The sequence below is a fragment of the Mirounga angustirostris genome, unplaced genomic scaffold, assembly GCF_029215605.1.
Source record: "Mirounga angustirostris isolate CCGP_5_RB_7025 unplaced genomic scaffold, mMirAng1.0.hap1 SCAF_2, whole genome shotgun sequence".
Classification (NCBI taxonomy): Eukaryota; Metazoa; Chordata; class Mammalia; order Carnivora; family Phocidae; genus Mirounga; species Mirounga angustirostris.
Genome location: NW_026991710.1, coordinates 81,853,045 through 81,874,338, shown reverse-complemented (window position 1 = coordinate 81,874,338; position 21,294 = coordinate 81,853,045). Strand labels below are relative to the sequence as shown.

The following is a 21,294-nucleotide window of genomic DNA, read 5'->3' as shown; positions in this document are numbered from 1 at the left end:
GGGTTTGCTCTCCTGACAAGAGGCTAAGTATTAGGAAATGCTAGACCCTAAGGTCCTATCTATGGTCATCATCACAACTGACTCATGAGATAAATGAAATTTCTCTTTGTTGGACTTAAAATGTTATGACGATCTACATTTTGCCTTGAAGGTGTGCTATCTCATTTCTGTCCGTAATTGTAGGGGAGTTGGGGTGTGGTAAAGAAGTGTTTCCTAATTTAGCAGGGAGCTTGGTATCCTTTTTTAGTCCTGACAGCAGTACTCAGAACACTGAGCTCAGTTAAATATTTCACCTGAGGACATACTGCTACTCAGTAGTAGAACTTTCAGGATTCAGATCCCTGTCCATGCTCTTGACACTATATGCTTTCCCCGAACTTCGTTAGACCCTTTATCCCCCACTGCATTCTAGGTACTACTATTCAGAAGTTGCCCTTAAGTCATAACATTTGTAATTTGAAATGAGTGGATGGTAATTATTTGTTAATTATTGTTGGATTACACCTCATCTTGTGTGCATATTGTTACTAGGGCCATTAGAATTCAGTGGCGACTGGTAGCTCTTTATAAACTTTCTTCAAAGAATTAACTGAAGCTTCCATTGGAGACAAAAGGAAAATCGAATTTTAAGCCGTGATAATTCCCCTATCTGACCACACAACGCAGCTGTTCACACTTACAGAAGAGCATCCTTTACACTTGCTCTGGAAGTCCTGTCCCACAATGGGAAGGGCCCTGTACTCGGAATCAACTGCTTTAATTATGGCTGCAACCTGCTTTCCAGGTATCAGTCTTGGGCCTGCTTCAGTGGTCTTCAGCTCTAATTTCTGCCTGCACAACCAAGGAAGAGAAATATCACATTAGCAGCTTTATTTTGAGTGAACAAGCTACTGATTGCCATTCTTTTGGCAAACCAGATACTAATTTATTCACACTATGTAAGTCCATGTCTTTCAAACTGCAATATCTCAGTAGCAGAAACCTCAAGATAATTATGAAATCTTTCTGGAACAACAATTTTACTCAAAGGTTTGAAAATAAAAGTCTGGATTTAAGAGAATACAGGGAAGAAAACTTGCCTGGATGCTGAAGAAGATTATGTGATGTCACTTCTTTTAAATTTAGCCCTGCTTTCTGAAAATATCATCCATACAACCACTTATTAACTAAGACAATTAAGAAAAATCTTATTTACTGAAAATGGCTTCCATGATATTTTTGCCTGAAATGCTCTTTCAGAACCTTGTCTCTCTCCCATCAAGAGGTAGAGTCTGCATCCCTGTCCTTGATCCTGGGCAGGACTCTGTGTTTTCCCCAACTAAGAGAGGGAGAATGGAAGGAAACTACTTGACTTCTAAGGCTAAATCTTAAAAGGAAATTCAGCTTTCATCTGGAATGTCAGCAGCACATATCCCTTTGGAGACCTGAGCTGCCATGTACAAAGCCTGGCTCCCTGAAGCCACCATTCTGAAAGGCCACATGCTTGGGGAGCCTCAGTAGTTTGAGTCTTCCCAATCCAGATAACAAATAGGTGAGGGAGCAACCTTTGAACCGGCTCTGGTCAGTGACTGCCACTGCAGAACAGACACCAAACAAGGAGTGCCTCGCTGAGCCAAGGCAAGACCCAGAATTCTGACAGAATAATAAAATGACTGCTGCTTTTTGCACTACTAAATTGGGAGTGGTTTGCTATAGGGCAGTGGAAACCTGATAGACCTGATAAGTAATTTAAAATACTCATTTTATATGAAAATACATGAAAACAATATGGTGCAAAGTAAAATGCAAAATTCTATCCAGATGAAACTTCAAAAAAAATTTCAAGCATTTATAGTTTGAGGCACTTCTCCCCAGCCTTTGCATCCACTGCCCTCTGATATTAGAGCTACTTGAGAGAAAGCATTTGACAAGCGATGGCATAAGGTAGAATACATTTAATGCTAGGAAATCTTCTAAATTAAAATCTGAAAATAACATATACTCTTAGATTTGAAAGTTCTAGTTCTTAAGCCCCTGAGAACTTCTGACCAGAGAAATTTTCACACACTGAAATAACAGGCTTGAATATGGTATTATAAATCAAAAATACAAAAATTCTGCCGTATCACTTTACTATGGAACTTTTTATGTGTTTCTTACAACAATAACAACTTTTTATGTGTTTCTTAACAACAACAACATAAACAACAACAACAACAACAGAAATCTCAAGGAGAAAACATGCAAATCCACCACTTTTTAACCTTACCATTGGAAAGATCTGACAGAGAAATTAGAAAATAAACTAGAATGAATCAAGTAGTTTGCTTTTTTAAAATGTAAATCTATTCAATAAATGATTGATATAATTTTAAATGAAATTCTATTAAAAACAGTATTTAATATACCATATATTATTGTAGATGATGTGAAAACTAAAGGTGAACAAGATATAATCACAGTTTCCAAGAAACTAACAGTCAAACTAAGGAAGCACTATATATATATGTAATATATATATAAAACTTACATACATTTAACATTTCTAACATGTATATTTAAAAACCAAATATAATAATATATCAAAGAATAGGAAAGAAAATTTAAATTTCATCATTATCTTACTTTGATATTATATTGCCTGCAATGGTTTGTAGGAAATTCATCCGGAAAGCATGTGTCTCTTCTGCGAACACAGCTATAACAAAGCTGTCTTCTATCTTATAGGTAGTGACAGATGTGGCTTTTGAAGTGACGCCCAAGACCTAAATAAATACATAAATAAATAAATATTTGGAGTTGTAACAATCAGCTTTTTATCTTTGAATCAAGTCAAATAGCAAACTCTCTTCTAATCTTCAAAAGAGCTTCCTCTTTTTTAATTTTATTTTGTTATATTAAGCACCGTACATTACATCATTAGTTCTTGATGTAGTGTTCCATGATTCATTGTTTGCGTATAACACCCAGTGCTCAAGAGCTTCCTCTTAACACCTTCCCTTCACCACCCAAACTTATAACATATGAAAATAAACCTTTTTCATTTGGTATTGTGTGAAACAATACCCTAAACTAAAAATTATAAATGTTCCCAAATTATATTGTTACCTTATTCTTCTATTATTTTAAATTAATCTCTACAAAATGTAATTACTTGGATGCCTTAAAGAGGGTGATATCAATCATACCTGATTTGAGGTTGTAAATCCAGACCTCTCTATTTTGCATGAATCCAAGGCCTTAATTTTGGTCACTTTGTCCTGATGAGCCTGGTATGTCACCTTACAATCCCCAGAGATATCTACCTAAAAAGAAAAGTAAAAATACAACTTTTGGGATTGTGACATGGACCGTTCAAATTCTAGTGGGAAGCAGCCTGAAAACTGGGGTTCCTGATATTGCCACGGGAGACTGCTTTTTTGTCCAGGCTGACAAGACAGAAGGACAGGAAGAATTCAGTGTTTCCTGAAGCATGTGGATTCTTTTCCATCCTCTTTTGTTGAGTCTTATCAGCACCTTCTATTGCCCCAGTAAAAATAAAGGATTTCCTACTTCTCTCTAACATCTAGTAAGAATTGGACAAATGGCTTGGTCATAATCAAAACCTCTGGTAAGTGGATAATTATGTGGAAAGGGGATTTGACTTTTAATGCTGTATCTAGATGTGAGTATGTGTGTGCACACGCTCTTTGACTAGCTGAATATAATTAGAAATCCTTAAAAACTTGTGGGATTAATTCAACTCGTTATAAGTCACATTAACAATTTGAGTATGGGCAAATGTATATCAGTACAGATTGCTTAGCTTCTCTGAGCCTTCCCTTGGGTCTCGACCAGCACCACACGTAGCCTTTATTCTAGTAAACTACCCAATACTCCCTTGGCCCAGCCCTGCCAATTAGATTTTCTCACCCACTCATGGGTTGGCTGAATGCAGAACAGGTAACTCAGACTCAGCTCTGCCTGAGGGAGAGCTGGGGGAGCCACTTAACCTCTGGGGGAGCCACTTAACCTCTCTAGTTTAACCTCAGTTTCTTCATCTGTAAAATGAAAGGGGTTGGTATAGATCACTGGTTCCCCAAACCGACAGTACGTCCAAACTATCTGAGAAAACTTACAATACAGATGCTCAGGTCCTCCCTGATCTATTGAATCAGAATCTCTGCAGGGAATCTGTATCTTAAATAAGGTCCCCATGGGATAGTGATGTACAGTGACGCCACTGAAATGCTCCCCAATGTTTTCTACATCTCTATCGTTTAGTCATTCCATAAGTCTCCTTAATATAATGGATTCTAATTTCTTTCACCCTGTATTTGAGTACAAATTGGGGTAAATGGCAATTTGTTTCACATGTAAGTGAGACTTAACCATGCTACTCACCTTTTCTGAGCATTACTATAGTAGTAACTTTTTTACTGAATTTCTACAAATTTCTATTCATATTGCTCCATATGAACAATTTTGGTAACTATTGACAAATAATATTCTGGATCCTTAATATTAATAAGTACCTCGTTGGTGGTTCCAGAGCTTAACTGCATCTGAAATAGGCTAGCCAGGCCTCTCTTGAGATTTTCTATGGCCACTGGCTCATTTGGATATGAGTAGAACTCTTTGACCTGGGGGAAAAAAAGACAAACATATATGAAGCAAAAATGCATCATTTATCAATTTGGTTAAATAATTAGCAGGAAAGATCAGATTTTCACCCCTATCAATCTGGGACACAGAGATCTGTTACTCCAAAGCTGGGATTTCTTTTTTTATGAAAAGATGTTATTTAAGTTCCTAAGAAGCTAGACCATGAAAATATAAAATTCTGGGAGACAGACAATAAAGGCTCTGAACATGATGGACATAGCCTAGGGAAGGAAAAAGTACACCGATTTAGACTGGGATTTCTGTGAAAGCAAGAAGGATTGCCCAAGGAAGAAAGATCAGGAATATTTTCTTTGAACATATCAACATGTGCCCTACCTGTAACTCTGCCTGAAAAAAAATGAACCAATGTTTAAAATAACAAAGAAATCAATTATTGGAAGAGAATGGCAATTACCATACTTGACACTCATGAGCTTAGCACAACCTCTAAGGGCTATGACCAGCACCTACACATGGTCATAATGCCCACGGACAAAATTCCACAGGGGTGACTTTCTCTGACCCTCCAGAGCATTCATGTTGACCCTGGATATAAGGAGATAGAGATGGTTGGAGGATTTGAGGTTGAGATTGCTACCATTGCATGGCCTGCCACAGGCACTGCTTTGAGTCCCTTCAGAAGGCAGGAAATGAGGTTGAAATGAGGAGGATGACTGTGACTTGTCTGTAATAGTCAATGGCTTAGCTTTGTTTTATCCTTGATATTTATAGGCCCAGGGGTGATAACAATGTCTCATACCATTTTGATAATTTAGGTCATGTTTAAGAAACAAGAATAAAAATACAAAGAGAGTTTTCTGGAAGGTCTGTTACTTTTCACCCTGTATCAACTCCAAACACCTCACACAATTTAGAAGTAGAGGATGGATATGGCTTCCTTGTAAAAATCCCCAAGATCTATAGTAATTATAGCTGAGCATTCCTACTGGAAATATCCTGAATGCCTTCCTATTCTCTTTGAAACCAACCATGATTTCTCAAGCAAAACAGAAAGCTCAGTAATTATGCAATGAATTCAGTTAATACCAATCTGAACAATGCAACCTATATGAAAATTCTCTCATACCTTAGAAGAGAATATTTTGCCTGAATTAGCCAAACAAGTGCCTCAAATCTCTATCTGTATTTTCTATGTATACTCTGCCTAGTGACAAATTTACTAGGTACTTTATCCAGCAATCAATTTTAGTCATTATACTGAACGAACCTATAAAAGTTGGAATTATGTTTGTCCAGGTTAAAAAGGAACTGGAATGGTGACCTCAGCATCTGAAAATCCATGGTATCATATTCTCAAACAAATCACTGGCAATTTCTCAGATCCAAGGTTGAGTTTCTGATGTTCTATTTTGTAAACTGGGTCTTCTTTCCTTTTCAGAATTACAATGTAACTTCCTTTTCAAATTTCTGGGAGTATATCTCCAGATATCATGATTACTAAAGGTTCATGTGTGAATCGCTTAAACCCAGACACAGCCAGAAGGACTCACTTAGTGGCAATATGCATAGCCTACGGCCTGAGTCTTAAGTACTTCAGAAAGCAAAGAGGAGCCATTAAATGGTGAAAATATTTGTACAGTCATCAGTATCCCCACTTTCCTTCCAGGCTATAAATTGTGCCTGAAGTATTTATATAAAGTTTTACTTAAAATTTCAGGAAACCTAGTTCTCTGATTTAATCTTTGGACTACAGAAAAGATTAAATGCTCTTTTATCAATGGCCCATGCCTACGGATCAAGCTTTGATCTTGACTGCTAGATCTCTAAGAAAATGGTGTTAGCAACTTTTTTCCCCTAATAGATTGAACAATGTAAACCTGGAAGACAAAAAGAGATTTTTTTTTCATTCTTCTATTAATTTTTATTGTTTCCCTAAAACTAGAAAAGTGGACAAATCTGTCTTTCCTCACATGTATGACTGCTATCTTTGAGGCCTAAATACTGTTCTTTTAGTGCAGACCAATGAGATTCAAAGTAAAGACAGCTCTGGTATCCATATTAACTAAATGTCAAAACTGTTAGAATTGAGTAGGTCCTCAATAATTAAAAAAATAAGTCAAAACTTTGCAGTTCAATCCATGTGGCTGTCACAGCAATAATCTTAAATTCATTATTTTGCAACAGGAACCAAGTAAGTTTTATTACATTTAGGCCATAAAGCTGATTTACTTCATTCAGTTCTGAAATGAGCTCTGAATATCTGAGAGCACAGGACTCTTATCTAAATTCACAGTGCCGACAGCTTCTGGAAAGCAATAGGGACACCAGCCAGTTACAAACTAAGTCTTAAACCCAAGGAAACCAAACATAGAGGAAGATGAGTGAGTTGTGGAGAAGGCGATGCAGTGCCTCTTTCTGTCAAATTTTGAGGGCCAATTTTGCCTTGGAATCAGTAGGGATTCATATTTCTTCCTTAGGGAAAAAAAATGCATCTATACATCCCCTTAATTTATACATTCTTTAAGAATAAGAGAAAGCAAAATTCCATTAACTGGCCCAAACAGCAAAAATAAAAAGAATCCCAGCAAACAGACTAATCATTTTATTTAATCTACTTAGCTGGAGCTATATCTCTAAATATATCTTTGATATATATATCTAACAGAGTATAGCTAGGCAATGACACATTGGAAAACAGACAAGAGAAGATAACATATGAAGAATTGAAGGTTTTCAAGGTGTCATATTTCTTATGGAGGTTCAGTGTGTGTAAAGGAGCCACACTGCCAGATTCAGAGAACAAATCAATGCCTAGAAACAACACAAAATAAAGTGCCAACTCAGCAGCCATGTGGTTAATTTAATCAATACTGACAGTGAAAACCAGAAATGGAAATCTGGTAATTATCCAATTAATTGGATTAGCATTTCAGGCCCAAAAAAGAATCCATGCATCTTTTGCTTGTCAGTGTTAATCAACTTAACCAGGAAACTGTCATGTTTCCAACTTTACTTATGATTTGTAGACAAAACTAGAGCCATGCCCAAACACCTATGTAGGGAAGATGAGTGGGCATGGAAAAAAGAGGATGTGCAATAAATATTCATCTGAGTGTTTTAATGGGCTCTCTTTTATAAAATAAATATAGGAGCTTCAAACACGGGCTCTGGAAGGACAAAAAAACACACACTGCTGAGCATCTTTGAAATCACAGAAATTTCAGGGGGTAAAACTTAATTTGAGCCTGGGGTAAAACATACTTTTTAAAAAAAACTGCCAATCAGCAGTTCAGCCTTTCCTTTCATAATTCCTCTCATAGTAAACTGAAGTGATCATTTAAATAATGATCTTTCTGACAGTGATGTGGCTGAAAATTCCACATGGCTTCTTAGTCTCCAGGGTCATATTTTTTTTTCCAACGAGTACTTTATCATATCATTGATAGATACCACAGTGCACTTTAACCTGAGGCTATCGTAAATCATTACAATCACAGCTCGTATAGAATTGACATGTTGGAGTCACCAAAATAATGATGTGGCAGCCCCATCCCAGCCTTTGAACAGTGAGGGCACCGAGTCCTTTTGTGTGTGTAACAAAAGACTTTGTACTCAACTGCTACCCAAGGGGCTATAAAATGGTAGGTTGTCATTAAGATTATAAGTGCAACTAATATTTTATGAGTTCAAGTGTCTTTCCACATTGGAAGGCCAGAGAGGAAAAAGACAGTATTTCATGTTGTGCCATATGAAAATCAAGTGAGTTAATAGATACATTGAAGGGTGAAATAGGAATATTACAAGTCAACCAAAGAGGTGATACTTCCCCAAATCATTACAGCTGGAAGACAGTATAATGTAGAGGTTTCCAACCTAGCCTCTGAAATAAGTCAGAACTTTGCATTTTATTAGAGCTTCTATTTTAATACCACCTCCACCACTTGCCAGTTGTGTGACCCTAGGCAAATTTCTTTACTGCTCTTAACTTTGGTTTCCTCATCTATTACAAGATGCTTCCCAGAGCTGTCCTGAGGATAGAAGAGATAATTCATGTAATACCTTCGGCCTCTGGTGCACAATAAGTGCTCAGTCTGATTTAGCTATTATTAAGCAAACAATAACCAAAGCCATTTTCAAAGTTCAACTCATTTTAGCCCCAGGTATTCTTATATGCTCATTCCTTTAGTTTACATTCATTGAGTCCCCACTATGAGTGAGGCACTGAATATACAGAGTTAAAGACACAATTGCTGCTCATGAGCTTACTCTGAATACTGACTGCAGACAAGGAGAGAATTTCAACATACTGTGATAAACACCAAATAGAAACAAGCCTAGGAGAATTCGGGGTTTGGGAGAATGCTGGGAAAGTCTTCTGGAACACCAAGTCAGTCGGTACAAGGCATGGTTCTGGGTACTTTGGGGAGGAAGGGAGTGGAAGGGCATGAAGGAGAGAGGGAAGGCCTGGAATATAAAGAGGAATGGGAATTTTCTCTACCGAAACCCATAATCTAGTAATGAACGCAAATGACCAAAAGGATAGTGATAAGGGTCCATGAGTGAGCTACAAGGTGCTAACAGAGTTTTAAAGAGGGGTGGTTATTTCTAACTGGTTGGGAGGATGTAAACTTTATAAAAGAAAGGGCCTGTGAGCAAAGCCTGAGGCATGCTAAGTATTTTGACAAGGAGAAGAGAGGCATTCTTGAGATGGGGATTCATATTTGATTGTAGAAGTAACAACACAAGAATCCCTTTTTAGTACTTTCTATAAAAATGCACATCATTATTAGCAATACATCACATGTCTGAAATTTATAATTTAAACTATTTGCTTTCACCTTTATTTTGAATCTAGAAAATTTTAATCTAGAGACATTTTGGAGATGTGTAGCATTTTAACTCTAATGATCTCTTACTGTTTTTCTACTTTGGTACCTAAAATTGAGCATCTTTACAGATACATTTTTATGTATGTCAATATAATATCTGTGCTTTTTATAAGCCCACATATGTAATGTCTAGTAATTCACTGAGCACAATTGTGTCTCAATTCCAAACATATTTAGACCATTTTAATAGACTATAATAAAATCATAAGTAATGCACACTTATAGAATTCTCTGAGCAAACTTCCAAATGGATATTATAGTGTTCATTCATTACTTTGGTATATAAAATGCTTTTGAAACTCATAGTTTTTAAATAAGCTCTAAGTGCTTTTTTAAAAAATCAACTCTACCTTTGGAATGCCATGTCCTTTCAAAAGCTTCAGTTTTTGTACATTAGCCAGATACTGATATTCTCATGAGTTAATATCATTAATCTAAGTTAGATCATTTTAATCTCATAATTTGTCTACTTTCCTGAATGATGTACACAATCACCTGTGATGACCTAGTGTGTTACAATATCTTTCTAATCCTTCCTAATTTAATAATATATTTTAAGAATGCTTCTCAATAAACAAATACTTGATTCTACTATAAAGATTTTCATAAAAATGAGAAACAAATGGCTAAAAAATATGTGAATTCAATGCCTTGACTTACTTCTGAAGTATTTAGTTTGCAATCTCTACTTATTAGTTCTTGAAAAAGTTCCATGTACTATGAAAGTAATGATATCATGATTACCTCAAAATAATAACTACTGAAGGGAAGAAAAATTTGAAGTAGGAGAAAAAAGATGTAGGACCCCCAAAATCACTTTTACCTTTCCATGGACTAGATGAAGGAGCACAGGTCTTTGTAAAGCTTCCAAGTTTTCTTTTCTTATGATTTTGGGTGGGTTTTTTCCTTTGAAAATGCTCTTCTCTCCTCTGTGCTCATTCACATTTTCAACATTTACATCTTTCATCTGGAATCATGGAAAGAAACCTGTTAGAAAAACTTGCTATATCTATTTCCATCACAGTCTCTTAGAAAATAAAATGGTAAAGCAATAAACAGGGTTGTCCATAAGGTATTCTGTTGTTTTTCAATTCATGATTCATAGGACTTCGCCATTAACTTTAAAAGAATGGAGAAGGTATCCAAAAATTGGGTTTTTGAATTAGGTAAAAATACTGATTCTTAAAGAAATCTGTGAATTCAGGTTTACAATAATTATGACTGGAAGGTGGCTCTTTTTTGTCAGTCACTCTCCTTGTTCATGTTGACTGTTGCTGTCTGCCTGGTCTCTTCACTTTCTTTACCATTTTTTGAAAGGAATTCTAACCCATTGTACTTCACTTACACACACAAAATTAAAAATAAACAGTCTGGTTACTGAACAAGGAAGTACCTAATGGTTTCCGTAGAGTACTTTACTGTTCTACTGAGAAATGGCTCAGAGAGGTGGATGATGAAGTTTTGACCCAACTTGGAAGACACAAGAGACATCCAAAGAAGCAAAGATTACTTGGTACACCTATTACAGTGACACCTCATTATAAAGTTTATCAACAACTCTTATCAGTTATAAGGGAACAGATAGATCTTGGTCCGGTATTCCTGTTTCACACTAACATGTGGAAGAATAACTGACTTTACTAGAGAAATCTATTGCCTTTAGGCCCTTGAAAGCAAATATGGAATTACCATATATTAAAACTGAAAGTTCAAGGCCTCAAAGGCCAACTAATTTGACCTCCTTTCTCAACACATAAATCTAAATTATCATAACTGACCAAACACTGCCATTCAGGACAGCACCTGGTTCTTACCTCAGGAAGAACACAGAATAGGTTCACTCCTTCATGGGTAATTCTATTTGTTATATGGAAGAACTCAGAAAAATTGAGACCTCCCAATTTATCTCTTCTTTCAGCTAGAGTCGTCTTAATTGTTTTTCAAATGACATGGATTCTAGACTTCTCACACCTAGAACATCTCAAATGAATTCTAGTTTAATGTGCCCATTAATCCAAAACATAGAACTGGATATGCTATAGTTACTTACCAGCATATGCCTTCTTTCACTTGTTTCAACAACTCGGAAAGACCAGATCACTTTTGATTAGCAAAAATTTCAAAACTGTAGATCTACATATTTTAGTGATAGAAAGCAAACTAAATGGATATATAACCAAGAGCACAAAAGCGTTGAATGATACACTTCACAAAGACTTTGCTGACATCCAATCTTTGCATTTCTGGTAGAAGATACCTACTGTGATTTGGATCAGTTGGTCATCATCGCCATCAGGGTTCCTCCAGAGTAAGATGACGTCCACATTTGATGAAATTCGGTAGCCTACACTGTCTTGTTGTTTTCCTTTGCCCCGATCAAGAAAAACTTCAGTGGAATATGTGAGTTTGTACAGCCGGTCATTGTTTAATGAAAGACCAGTTGTGTGACCTGCATAAAGATTGTGACACAAATCAAGTCTCAGTTGTAAGGTACCTGTCAGGCCAGGGACTGTGCTTTCTTCATCTCAAAGCATTCCTCATCTAGCACAGTGGTGCCTAGTGGGAGCTTAGTAATCTTTGCTAAATGAAAGATGGTTCTATTCTCCATCTGCTGAAATTATAGACTTGAACAGCAATAAGAACTAACAAACAAATAAGCTTCCATTTCAGAAAACTTTTGTTTGTATCCCTAATCAATAATCAGAGTATCTAAATATTGCCCTGGTTGAACCACAGAACATATTTTAAGGAAATGTCATCATATTGCTTTTAATTATATGAATATGATTTCTCTTCTCCCCTCAGCTTTATTGAGGTATAATGAATATGATTTCAAGTAAGGGTTAGCCAGGAATTGTTTTATAAAATTAATACAAACCATTTGTAATTAAGATATCATTTCAGTACAACAGATCAATGCCAAGGTAATTTTAGGGGTTAGAGGGCAATTCCTTAAATTGGATATTTAAAGACTATCCCCTGTAATTTACTCTATTAATTATAGTAAATATATTACAGTTTATTTAACAATAGTAAACTTTTAGCACAAAGGTACATTTCAAGGCTACACATACGTAAATTTAAATTAGCTGTTCCTGAATAAAATAATGTTTTACTATATAAAATCTTAGTACAGGCTTTAATATGGCAGGGCCAGTTTAATGTCAAATAGTATAGTGAGCCAAAATAATTAATATATGGAGCAGTTCACACACTCTCTAATTCAGCTTAACTTAACCCAAAGAAATGTGAAGGAGTAGGATCAAATCTTTCAAACCTAATGGGGTAGGTACCATTATTAGTCTCCTTTTAAAGATAAGGAAAGGGAAGGGCATAGAGATTATACATTTTACCCAAGGTTACCCAGACAGTTAGCGATAGAGCCAGGACTTGAACCCAAGCTGTCTGGCTCTAGAGACCATGCTCTTCCTTTACTATACACACCTAAACCTTTAGGTTGAACTCTTTTCCATTCCTAGGGAGAGAGCTAGGGATTCACTCATACATTCAGCAAGGATATACTCAGCACCTACTGGGTGGTAGGCACTTTTCTAGGCTCTGGGGTTATAGTAGTTAATAAGCAGACAAAATATCTGCCTTTGTGGAGTTTACACTTGAATGAGGAGGAGATGGGCAATAAAAAATATATAAGTACATTACAAAGTGTTAGAAATGCTAATGAAGAAAAATGAAACAAGAAAGGGAATGGGAGTACTGAGGGAAAACCTTCCTGAGAAGGTAATATTCTGGGCAAAAGCTATTTAGGCTATCCACATGGATATCTGTGGGAGGAGCATTCCTCTCCCCTCTATCCCCACACTTTTACCTTCCCCTCCAACCACCCCCCCTCCCCCGACACACACACACACACACACACACATAGAGGTAATAGCAAGTTTAAAGGCCCTGGGGAGAGCTCAGTGTAGGTGTAATGGAGGAAGAGCAGGGAGGCCGAAGAGGCAGGAATTAAGTGAAAGACACTACAAAAGATGAGGTCAGATAGGTACCTATGGGTGACAGGGAGATTTGTAGGGACATGACTTAGAATTTGAGTGAGATGGGAAGCCCCTGGAAAGTTTTGGATGGTGAAGTTATATGTTCTGACAAACCTTCAAAGAAAGGAGATAAGGAGACAAGAAATAGGAATCTAGAAAAGCCAGGAGAAGGAAGTGTGGGAGGCGGGTATCTAAGAGTATACATACAAAAACAGACTGTGTCCAAGCACCAAATCAGGCAGAACCTCAGGTATAAGATACAGAAGACAGAAAAAGTCAGAAAAAACCTTGAAGGAGATAAAGTCTGTGACTATCTCTTGCTTCCCCTACCTCCACCTCTTCTACATTTTAACTGGGGACATGGCTACAAATTCAAACATTGGTTTTCTGGCCAGGACAGACATTTTGGCCAGAGAGGCCTTCTTTTTATGATGCCTATCAAATTCCACAGAGGGCATAAAGGAAATACATGTCTTATCTAATCCTCACAGCAATTCTGAAAGGTAAGCATTATATGACAAGCTGAGAAAAGCTGACTCTGCTTTCAACCCAACATAGCAGATAGAATGCAGAATTTGATGTTTAAATTACTGAGATCCAAGTTTTGTGGACTACACAAAGATGTCTTCTGGTTAAAATAACTACAAAAAGTTTGTAGGAAGGTAGTCTCTCTTAAATTCCAAAGATTTCCAAAGTATCATGTTGATCATTTTTTCCTTACTTTTACTTTACCAGTCAAAAGAATGTGAAAACAGATAATATATTATAGATCAGTTCTTGACTGTGATTTGGAAGTGATAAAACATCAGAAAAAATAGGCCTCATTCTAGATCTTTTTCCTACCTTTTTTTTTTTTTTTTTTTAGACATATAGAGAGAGGGAGTGGGGAAAGGCAGAGGAAGAGAGAGAGAGAGCATCTTAAGCAGGTTCCAGTGCAGAGCCCAACATGGAGCTTGATCTCACGACCCTGAGATCGTAACCTAAGCCAAAACCAAGAGTCAACAGATGCTTAACCAACTGAACCACCCACGTGCCCCTTTCCTACCTCTTTTAACAGGAGATAAAACCTAAAAGGATTCAAATAAGTGGACTGCTGTAATATTGTCCCTGTTATCCTTTCCTCTTTGATAAGTATTTCTCTGTTTATGTTATTCAGAGATCTGGCAACACTGTGCAATGGGAGCATATTCTATTTATACTGTTGACTTATTTCTTTCTTAGGATATTGCTCTATAGAGTATGCAAAACGGCATTTTTTTGAAACTGAGGTTAGAAAAAACCTCTTCAATGTGCCCCTTCAAATGTATTTAAAAATTTTAAGTGATTTAAAAGCAACAAAACTCTCATTTTTGAACCTGTTAAGAAATATCTTAAAATATGCATTTATCAAAATTAGGTAAATTCAAGATGAGATTTAAAGACACATGCAATAGTGATAAGGATAGGTAATGGGATTTAGGATTCCAACAAAAAACTATAAGGCAGAAAGTAAAAGAGTAGGATGAAGGATAAGGGAAAAAGATTGGAAGATGATTAATGTGAATGGACTGAAATGTACAGGTCAGGCTAGGGACTGAGAGAAAGACTGGAAGCGAAGGGACAGTTCCGGTTTAGAGGTAAGAAGATTAAATAGAACACTCATGCCTCGGTTAGGAAAAGTAAAAGTACTATAAAGAAAACCTGAGAAAAGCACTGAGAATAGATCCACCATGATAAAATACAATTGAAAAAAAGTAGGGAAAATTAGAGTCTTTAGGACATTCACACTCAGTCTATCTCTTCTAAGTAGACCCTAGTCCATACTAATCCTACCCTTACTTCTCTTCAGTCCAATCTGCACTTGGAATCCACCCAGATCTGGGGATTTGCTGAACAGTTGCATTTATAATTAGGTTTGAGATGGGTTTTGAGGTGATACATGAGATCCCAAAATTTATAATGGCCTGATTTTAAAATAGACTTTTACAAGTAGTTTGTTTCTTAAATGTCAATCATTACAGAGGGCAAGGAATCTATAATGAAATCATGGTACCACAATACAAAAAGTTATCACATCCAGGTAGAGAGAGCTGTCAAGTCCTCTACTTTTTATTTATGACTTTGGCATAAGTAGCTTGTAGCATGAAGCTAATGATACTTAAGCTTTGGGGCCCTCACACCCCTAAGCTCTTTCCAAGGTCTTGGAAGGGTATCCTAGCAATGTGTACACATGCCATATCTTTTTTTACAGTAACATTTGCAAAAGTAAGATATTTTTGCAATCTTTTCTCAAAAATGGCCCCTAAATTGCATAAGCTTCAGGTTCTAAAACTCTGGAGTTGCCACTGAGCTTATACACAACAAACTGTAGCTATCTGTCATGTTCTAAACTGTATTTCCTGTATGTCATTGTTGTGTGTGTGTGTGTGTGTGTGTGTGTGTGTTTTAGAATCTTCAGAAGTGCATATATTGGAAAACATCAAGTTATCCAATTTTCTCCTTTATAGAGTGGGAAAAAATAGAAGTGTACAATAACTACTATACTTCAATAATTTTTCTCAAAATTATATAAGGGTATTAGATTTGATATTATGATGTATAAATCCCTCATATTTTAAACACTCGACAATTTATTTGGCAGATAATACCAAGTAAGGACTCTATTTTTAAATAATAAACATTTCAGAAACTGGTGAAAAATACTATCTTTAGTTCAAGAACCTAAAGTGTGATTTGCTTATGTGAAATAATTTAAATTTAGCCTTGCATTTATTGCTTCAATAACAAAGATTGTCTCTCAAGAGAAATCTTGAGACAAATTTTATGATCAAAAGCTAGTTATCCCAAAAGTGTTTCAGAAGTTTATAAGTGAATTGTTTTATATCACTTAGAGTACATAGTTATTAAAACTGGACCCTATCATGCTAAGTTATGTGTTAGATCAATTGGTTTTTACAGTGTGTCCTCTTAAGAGACTCTAAAAGTGATTATTTTACATCAGGTGCAATATTTAGAAATCCAAAGAGTTTGTTTATATTCTAGTTGATTTAAAACAAGAGTCCATATTAATACATTTCATTCAGCTTTTAGAAACCATCCCTTATAAAACATGTTTGTTCTGAAAGGTATCAATTCATACGTGTTTTTTAAAATCCACGTGTCTTAAAGTAGAAACTATAACTAGCAACACTATTAATCCAAAGATAATAAGTCTTATTTCTTAAATCTATACCATGTAGTTTTATTTTCTTTAATTCACCAATTATGATAATTCTCACTTTTGAATGGTAATGCAATTAAATGCATGCTTTACCATTTCATTCATAATTCTTTGGCAAATCAAATGCCTTTTCATTGGGTCTAATTCTTCTTGATGTCACATTGCTAAGCAACTAGAAGGAAATTTAAAGACTGTTTTTTTTAAAATCCTCTTTTACAATTTAAATGAAGGAGCTGCATTCAGTGAGTGACCAACCACAGCAGGTAACAATAGCAGGCATTTCTTTTCTCCCTTTTAAAAATAGACCACGAATGAGAAATTGAAGCAAGGAGCACATTAGTCTAAGGGGCTGAAACTAAAAGGAACCTCTGTTTTCTTAATGTATGTAGGAATTTGAATTGGTTTCCATTCCAACCCAGGCATGCCTTCACGAATACTCCAAAGTTATGTAGTTTTGAAGATGGTTTAGTTAGGAACTCTTTCACTATTCACACACACACACAATTTTTCTGCTCAATAATTAACATTGAAGTTTAACAAAAACACAAACTTACCTTTAACAGAAGCTGAATATGAGGAAATGAAGCAGAGAAAAAGCACGGCGAGGAGAATCATATTGCCTAGCCACCGTCTAATGCATCCAGTTCCCAGCCAGGAGTCACTGAGAAGTGGACTCTTCTGATGGCAGTGAGGCAGTGACCCTCCTCAGAACCTGCAACAAGCATGTTTATCTTTGGGGAAAGGTCAGATTCCAAACTCCAAAATGAGGACCAAAGTTCACCAAAGAACTCACTATTAATGATTAAACTTAGGTGGGCTGTAGTTTTTGGTCTCTCACTCTATTTAGTTATTATTATTTTTTTTACTTAAGGAAAATCAAGAAAATTTTCACTTTTGAGAGCTAAACCGGTCTGCCTTCTTATAAATTCAGAAGTGTTGAAGGACATTTGAGAAAAACTGGTGATGATACTTTTCTGCTCAATACACAGTCATCATCATTCTATATTAAGTGCTTATCTGTACATTTTGCCACTTTATGTGGGAGGGTGGTGAGGATTTTCAAACTAAGCTAAACTTATTTGAATTTTATTATGTCTTTTATGGTCATCTTGGAATTTTTTTATACTATGTGTATGCTATTATTTAAAAATCACTCTGAATTTTAGGATTTATTTTTAAATTTTTAAGTTGTATCACCACCAACCACTTCAAAATAATGTTATAGTAGCTAGAGCTTTCCATTTTGAAAACTAGATGGTTCTCTTTATGTGTGAAATTAATGGGGTTGTAGCATATCAGCACTGTCTATCATTAATGTCCTAGCAGGCCAATTGAGGAGATTATAGTAGGCCTCTAGCTATTTCTATGACAGGAAACACTTGTCTGAGTCCTTGGACTGTCTAGATGGTGTCCCCTATGCTTTCTGAATCCCATATCTAGGAAGAGAATCAGAGGGGGAGTTCTAGCCCTTAGCACTTTTGCTACAGAAGATTAATTAGGAAATTTCTCTAGAATTAAAGTGAATATCCTAGTATGGCTAAGACTATGCTAACTGAACCAACTCTTGTCCTTGAAAACTCCTGCTAGAGAAACCTGCTATGAGCAAAACCTACTAAAATGAGCTGGTTGGCGTGGGTCGGGGGTGCCTATGGGGATGTTTTGTCAGGGAATAAAGTACTGGTGAAGGGCTATTTGAATGAACTTGAAAATACTTACAGCCACGTTTAAGTATAAAATGGGTTCTTAAATCCTCCCTCCTCTTTCTCAAAACGCTTTTCTAGAATCCTAACCCTAAACTTATACCCTTTAGATAACCCAGATAAAAAACAGCCAACTTAATAGGGTCATAAAATGAAATATAAAATTTTTAAACCTCCCAAGTTAAGCATATTACCTCTTGAAATACATTTTTGTATAAAGAACTGAAGGATGAAAATTGTTTGTCTTTATCATCTATTGAGATTAAAACTTTATTTGCTATCCTAAGTTTCATATACAAATCATGGCTAAAGTACTATACAAAAATAAAATGTTTGGCTGTGACTACCACCTTAAAAGTATAAATAATAAGTTTTCCTGGGGTAAACAGAAAAGGCCATTCTTAAAAAAAATGTTTGTTGAAGAAATATAAGTTTTTATGAATAACAGGAAATATAAATACAAGGTAATATGACAGTGCTTTGCTGCTTTACATTTGAATGGATTTCTATGTGCTCCACAATATCTGCGTTACATACATAGTTATATAAAGCCATTATAGACACATAAACTTTACATTCTTATATATTTAAATTAAAGACTGGTTTGATTCATATATGATTCTATGAAAACTGTCTTTTGTATTTCCATTTGAGGCTCACAGTTACATAGAACTTGTGGTTAGACTATGCTATGCATGCATGATACGTGTCTCTTTGGGTAAAGTACCATTTGTTGTCAAGTGTTTGCCAGAGTCCAACCAATAAAAGATGTATCAGTATTGCCTAATAAAATACATGCTGTTTCATTCGAGCATTTGCTTTGGACTAGAAAGCTTCTGTGAATCACAGTATTAAACAGTCATTTCAGCATAGGATGTTCAAAGAAGCCTGTTTCTGTTAGTAATAAATAACATCATCCTTTTATATTTTGCTTATAACTTTTACTTTGCACAAAGACATTTGAAAGACTTAAGACTGTTTCACAAGAAACAAAATAAGAATGCCAAACTCTTCCATATTCAGTGAATTTTGTGTGCCAAAGAAGAGGCATTCTCCTCTCTTGCTCAGTTGTTCAAGTAGAGCAAATGTAGTATAATATATGTGGAAGATATCTCCCCAAACTCATCACCTATTTTACATGGCATGTGAAGCAGGACAGAGCCCTGCACAGTATAAAAATAACAAGAGCTGCCATCTATGAAACAATTACTATGTAAAATACACTATGCTAAGCACTTTAGATTTTTTGTACTATATCCTGACAATCAATTTACATATTAGAAAAATGAGGCTTGGATTAATTTAGTGAAAATAACTTAAGAAATATAGAAAAATAAACCTTAAAACCTAATCATTATTCTCCTTTACTCAAAAAATATTACAGATAGGAAGTGGAAAAATTGATTTCTTAATGATGACAGAGAAATATTAATTGGGACTGTCACTAACTTTAGTAAGTCCATCACAATTTTATACAGTGGCTAACAGAGCACTTGACTGCTGTGTTTACATGTTCCAGGCTGAACATACAGGGGGAAAAATTGATCTGTGCTAACCAGGTCAAAATAAAATAATAGATTTTAAAACAATTCTATAGCAAAAAAATTCTATTGGTAGTACATGACACTGTGGCATATCTGCTATACAACTATTTTGCGGTGACAAATAAGAGACTATGACATAAAGATGAATGACTAATTCCAAAGTGCAGTTGTGTTTCTGTTGAGTATCAGAGGTTATTAGGAGTTAACTCATTTTCATAGATTGGAAGATAATGAACTTCACCCACTAGAGGTTGGAAGGAAATGTATTACCCTACCAGATATAGTAAGTCAAGCTATAAGATAGCTATAGAGAAAAAAAAGTCTTTATAACATTAGAACACCTTACTCTGTTCTTAGGGGAAAAAAACATGACATTAATAGGAAAAAAAAATTTAGAAGGACACTTCAAGTTACCCCTAAGTGGTCATAATAAAATCTAATAGCATTTTCAATTCAGTGAGGGAGTTAGAATTTTCAAGAGGTCTTGCAAAAAATAATTCTGTTAGGTTGAGAATATTCTTATGATGTGAGGATCTCTTTATACCAAGGCAAAATTATAGGAGAATACATAAACTATTTTAAAAGGTATACCTTAAGAATTCTCTTTGAAAAAATAAAAACCTAAGTGCCTAACACTAAATGTCTTTCCTTAACAAGAATAAACTTGAGACTTAGGTTTGAAACATTTGAAACCTAAGGCTCTCCGAAAAGGATAGTAATTCTCCCAAAATGAAGTTATTAAACAAACTTCACCCTCACCCCCACCTCCACACATACACATATTTGACAACAACAACAACAAATCCTTAGGATTCAATAATAACCTGACAGTTCCCTAAGAGTAGTCTAACTTTACATTATCTTTGGCTACAAAAAAAAAAAAAACTGAATTTCTAGCATTTAAGGAGAGAAATGATGACTCTCTTTCAGTAGACTACTGTAAAGAAAACAAAATTTAAATTTGGATCAGATTGATTTTAATTACTAAGGCAGTCCAGAGATTTCCCATATAGCCTGCACCCAGTTATTCCTATTATTATCTTACATTATTTGTAAGATTTATTTTGGGTTTTTTAAATTAACAAACCAATATTGATACATTATTATTAACTAAGATACTTGCATACCTTATTTTACTGCACTTCACCTTATTGTGCTTTGAAGATCAAATTGGTGCCATTTTTCCAACAGCATTTGCTCACTCTATGACTCTGTGTCACATTTTGGTAATTCTTGCACAATTCCAAACTTCTCCCTTATTAATATATTTTTTATAGTGATCTGTGATTAGTGATCTTTGATGTTACTATTGTAACTGTTTTTAGGGCACCACAAATCACATCTATATAAGATGGAGAGTTTAATAAATAAATGCGTGTGTTC

General features: G+C 35.5%; 1 protein-coding gene across 1 annotated transcript in view; it reads right to left on the bottom strand.

The window, feature by feature from the left end:
• MTTP (microsomal triglyceride transfer protein) overlaps positions 1 to 21,294 on the bottom strand; it is a 57,624-nt gene that overhangs the window by 29,093 nt on the left and 7,237 nt on the right. The window contains exons 2-8 of the mRNA XM_045880698.3: positions 17,222 to 17,379; positions 11,735 to 11,922; positions 10,297 to 10,440; positions 4,494 to 4,601; positions 3,168 to 3,284; positions 2,605 to 2,744; positions 681 to 831 (exon numbers count right to left, since the gene is read on the bottom strand). Coding sequence (XP_045736654.2) covers positions 681 to 831; positions 2,605 to 2,744; positions 3,168 to 3,284; positions 4,494 to 4,601; positions 10,297 to 10,440; positions 11,735 to 11,922; positions 17,222 to 17,282 — 909 coding nt within the window. The 5' untranslated portion in view covers positions 17,283 to 17,379. The remainder of the gene's footprint in view (positions 1 to 680; positions 832 to 2,604; positions 2,745 to 3,167; positions 3,285 to 4,493; positions 4,602 to 10,296; positions 10,441 to 11,734; positions 11,923 to 17,221; positions 17,380 to 21,294) is intronic.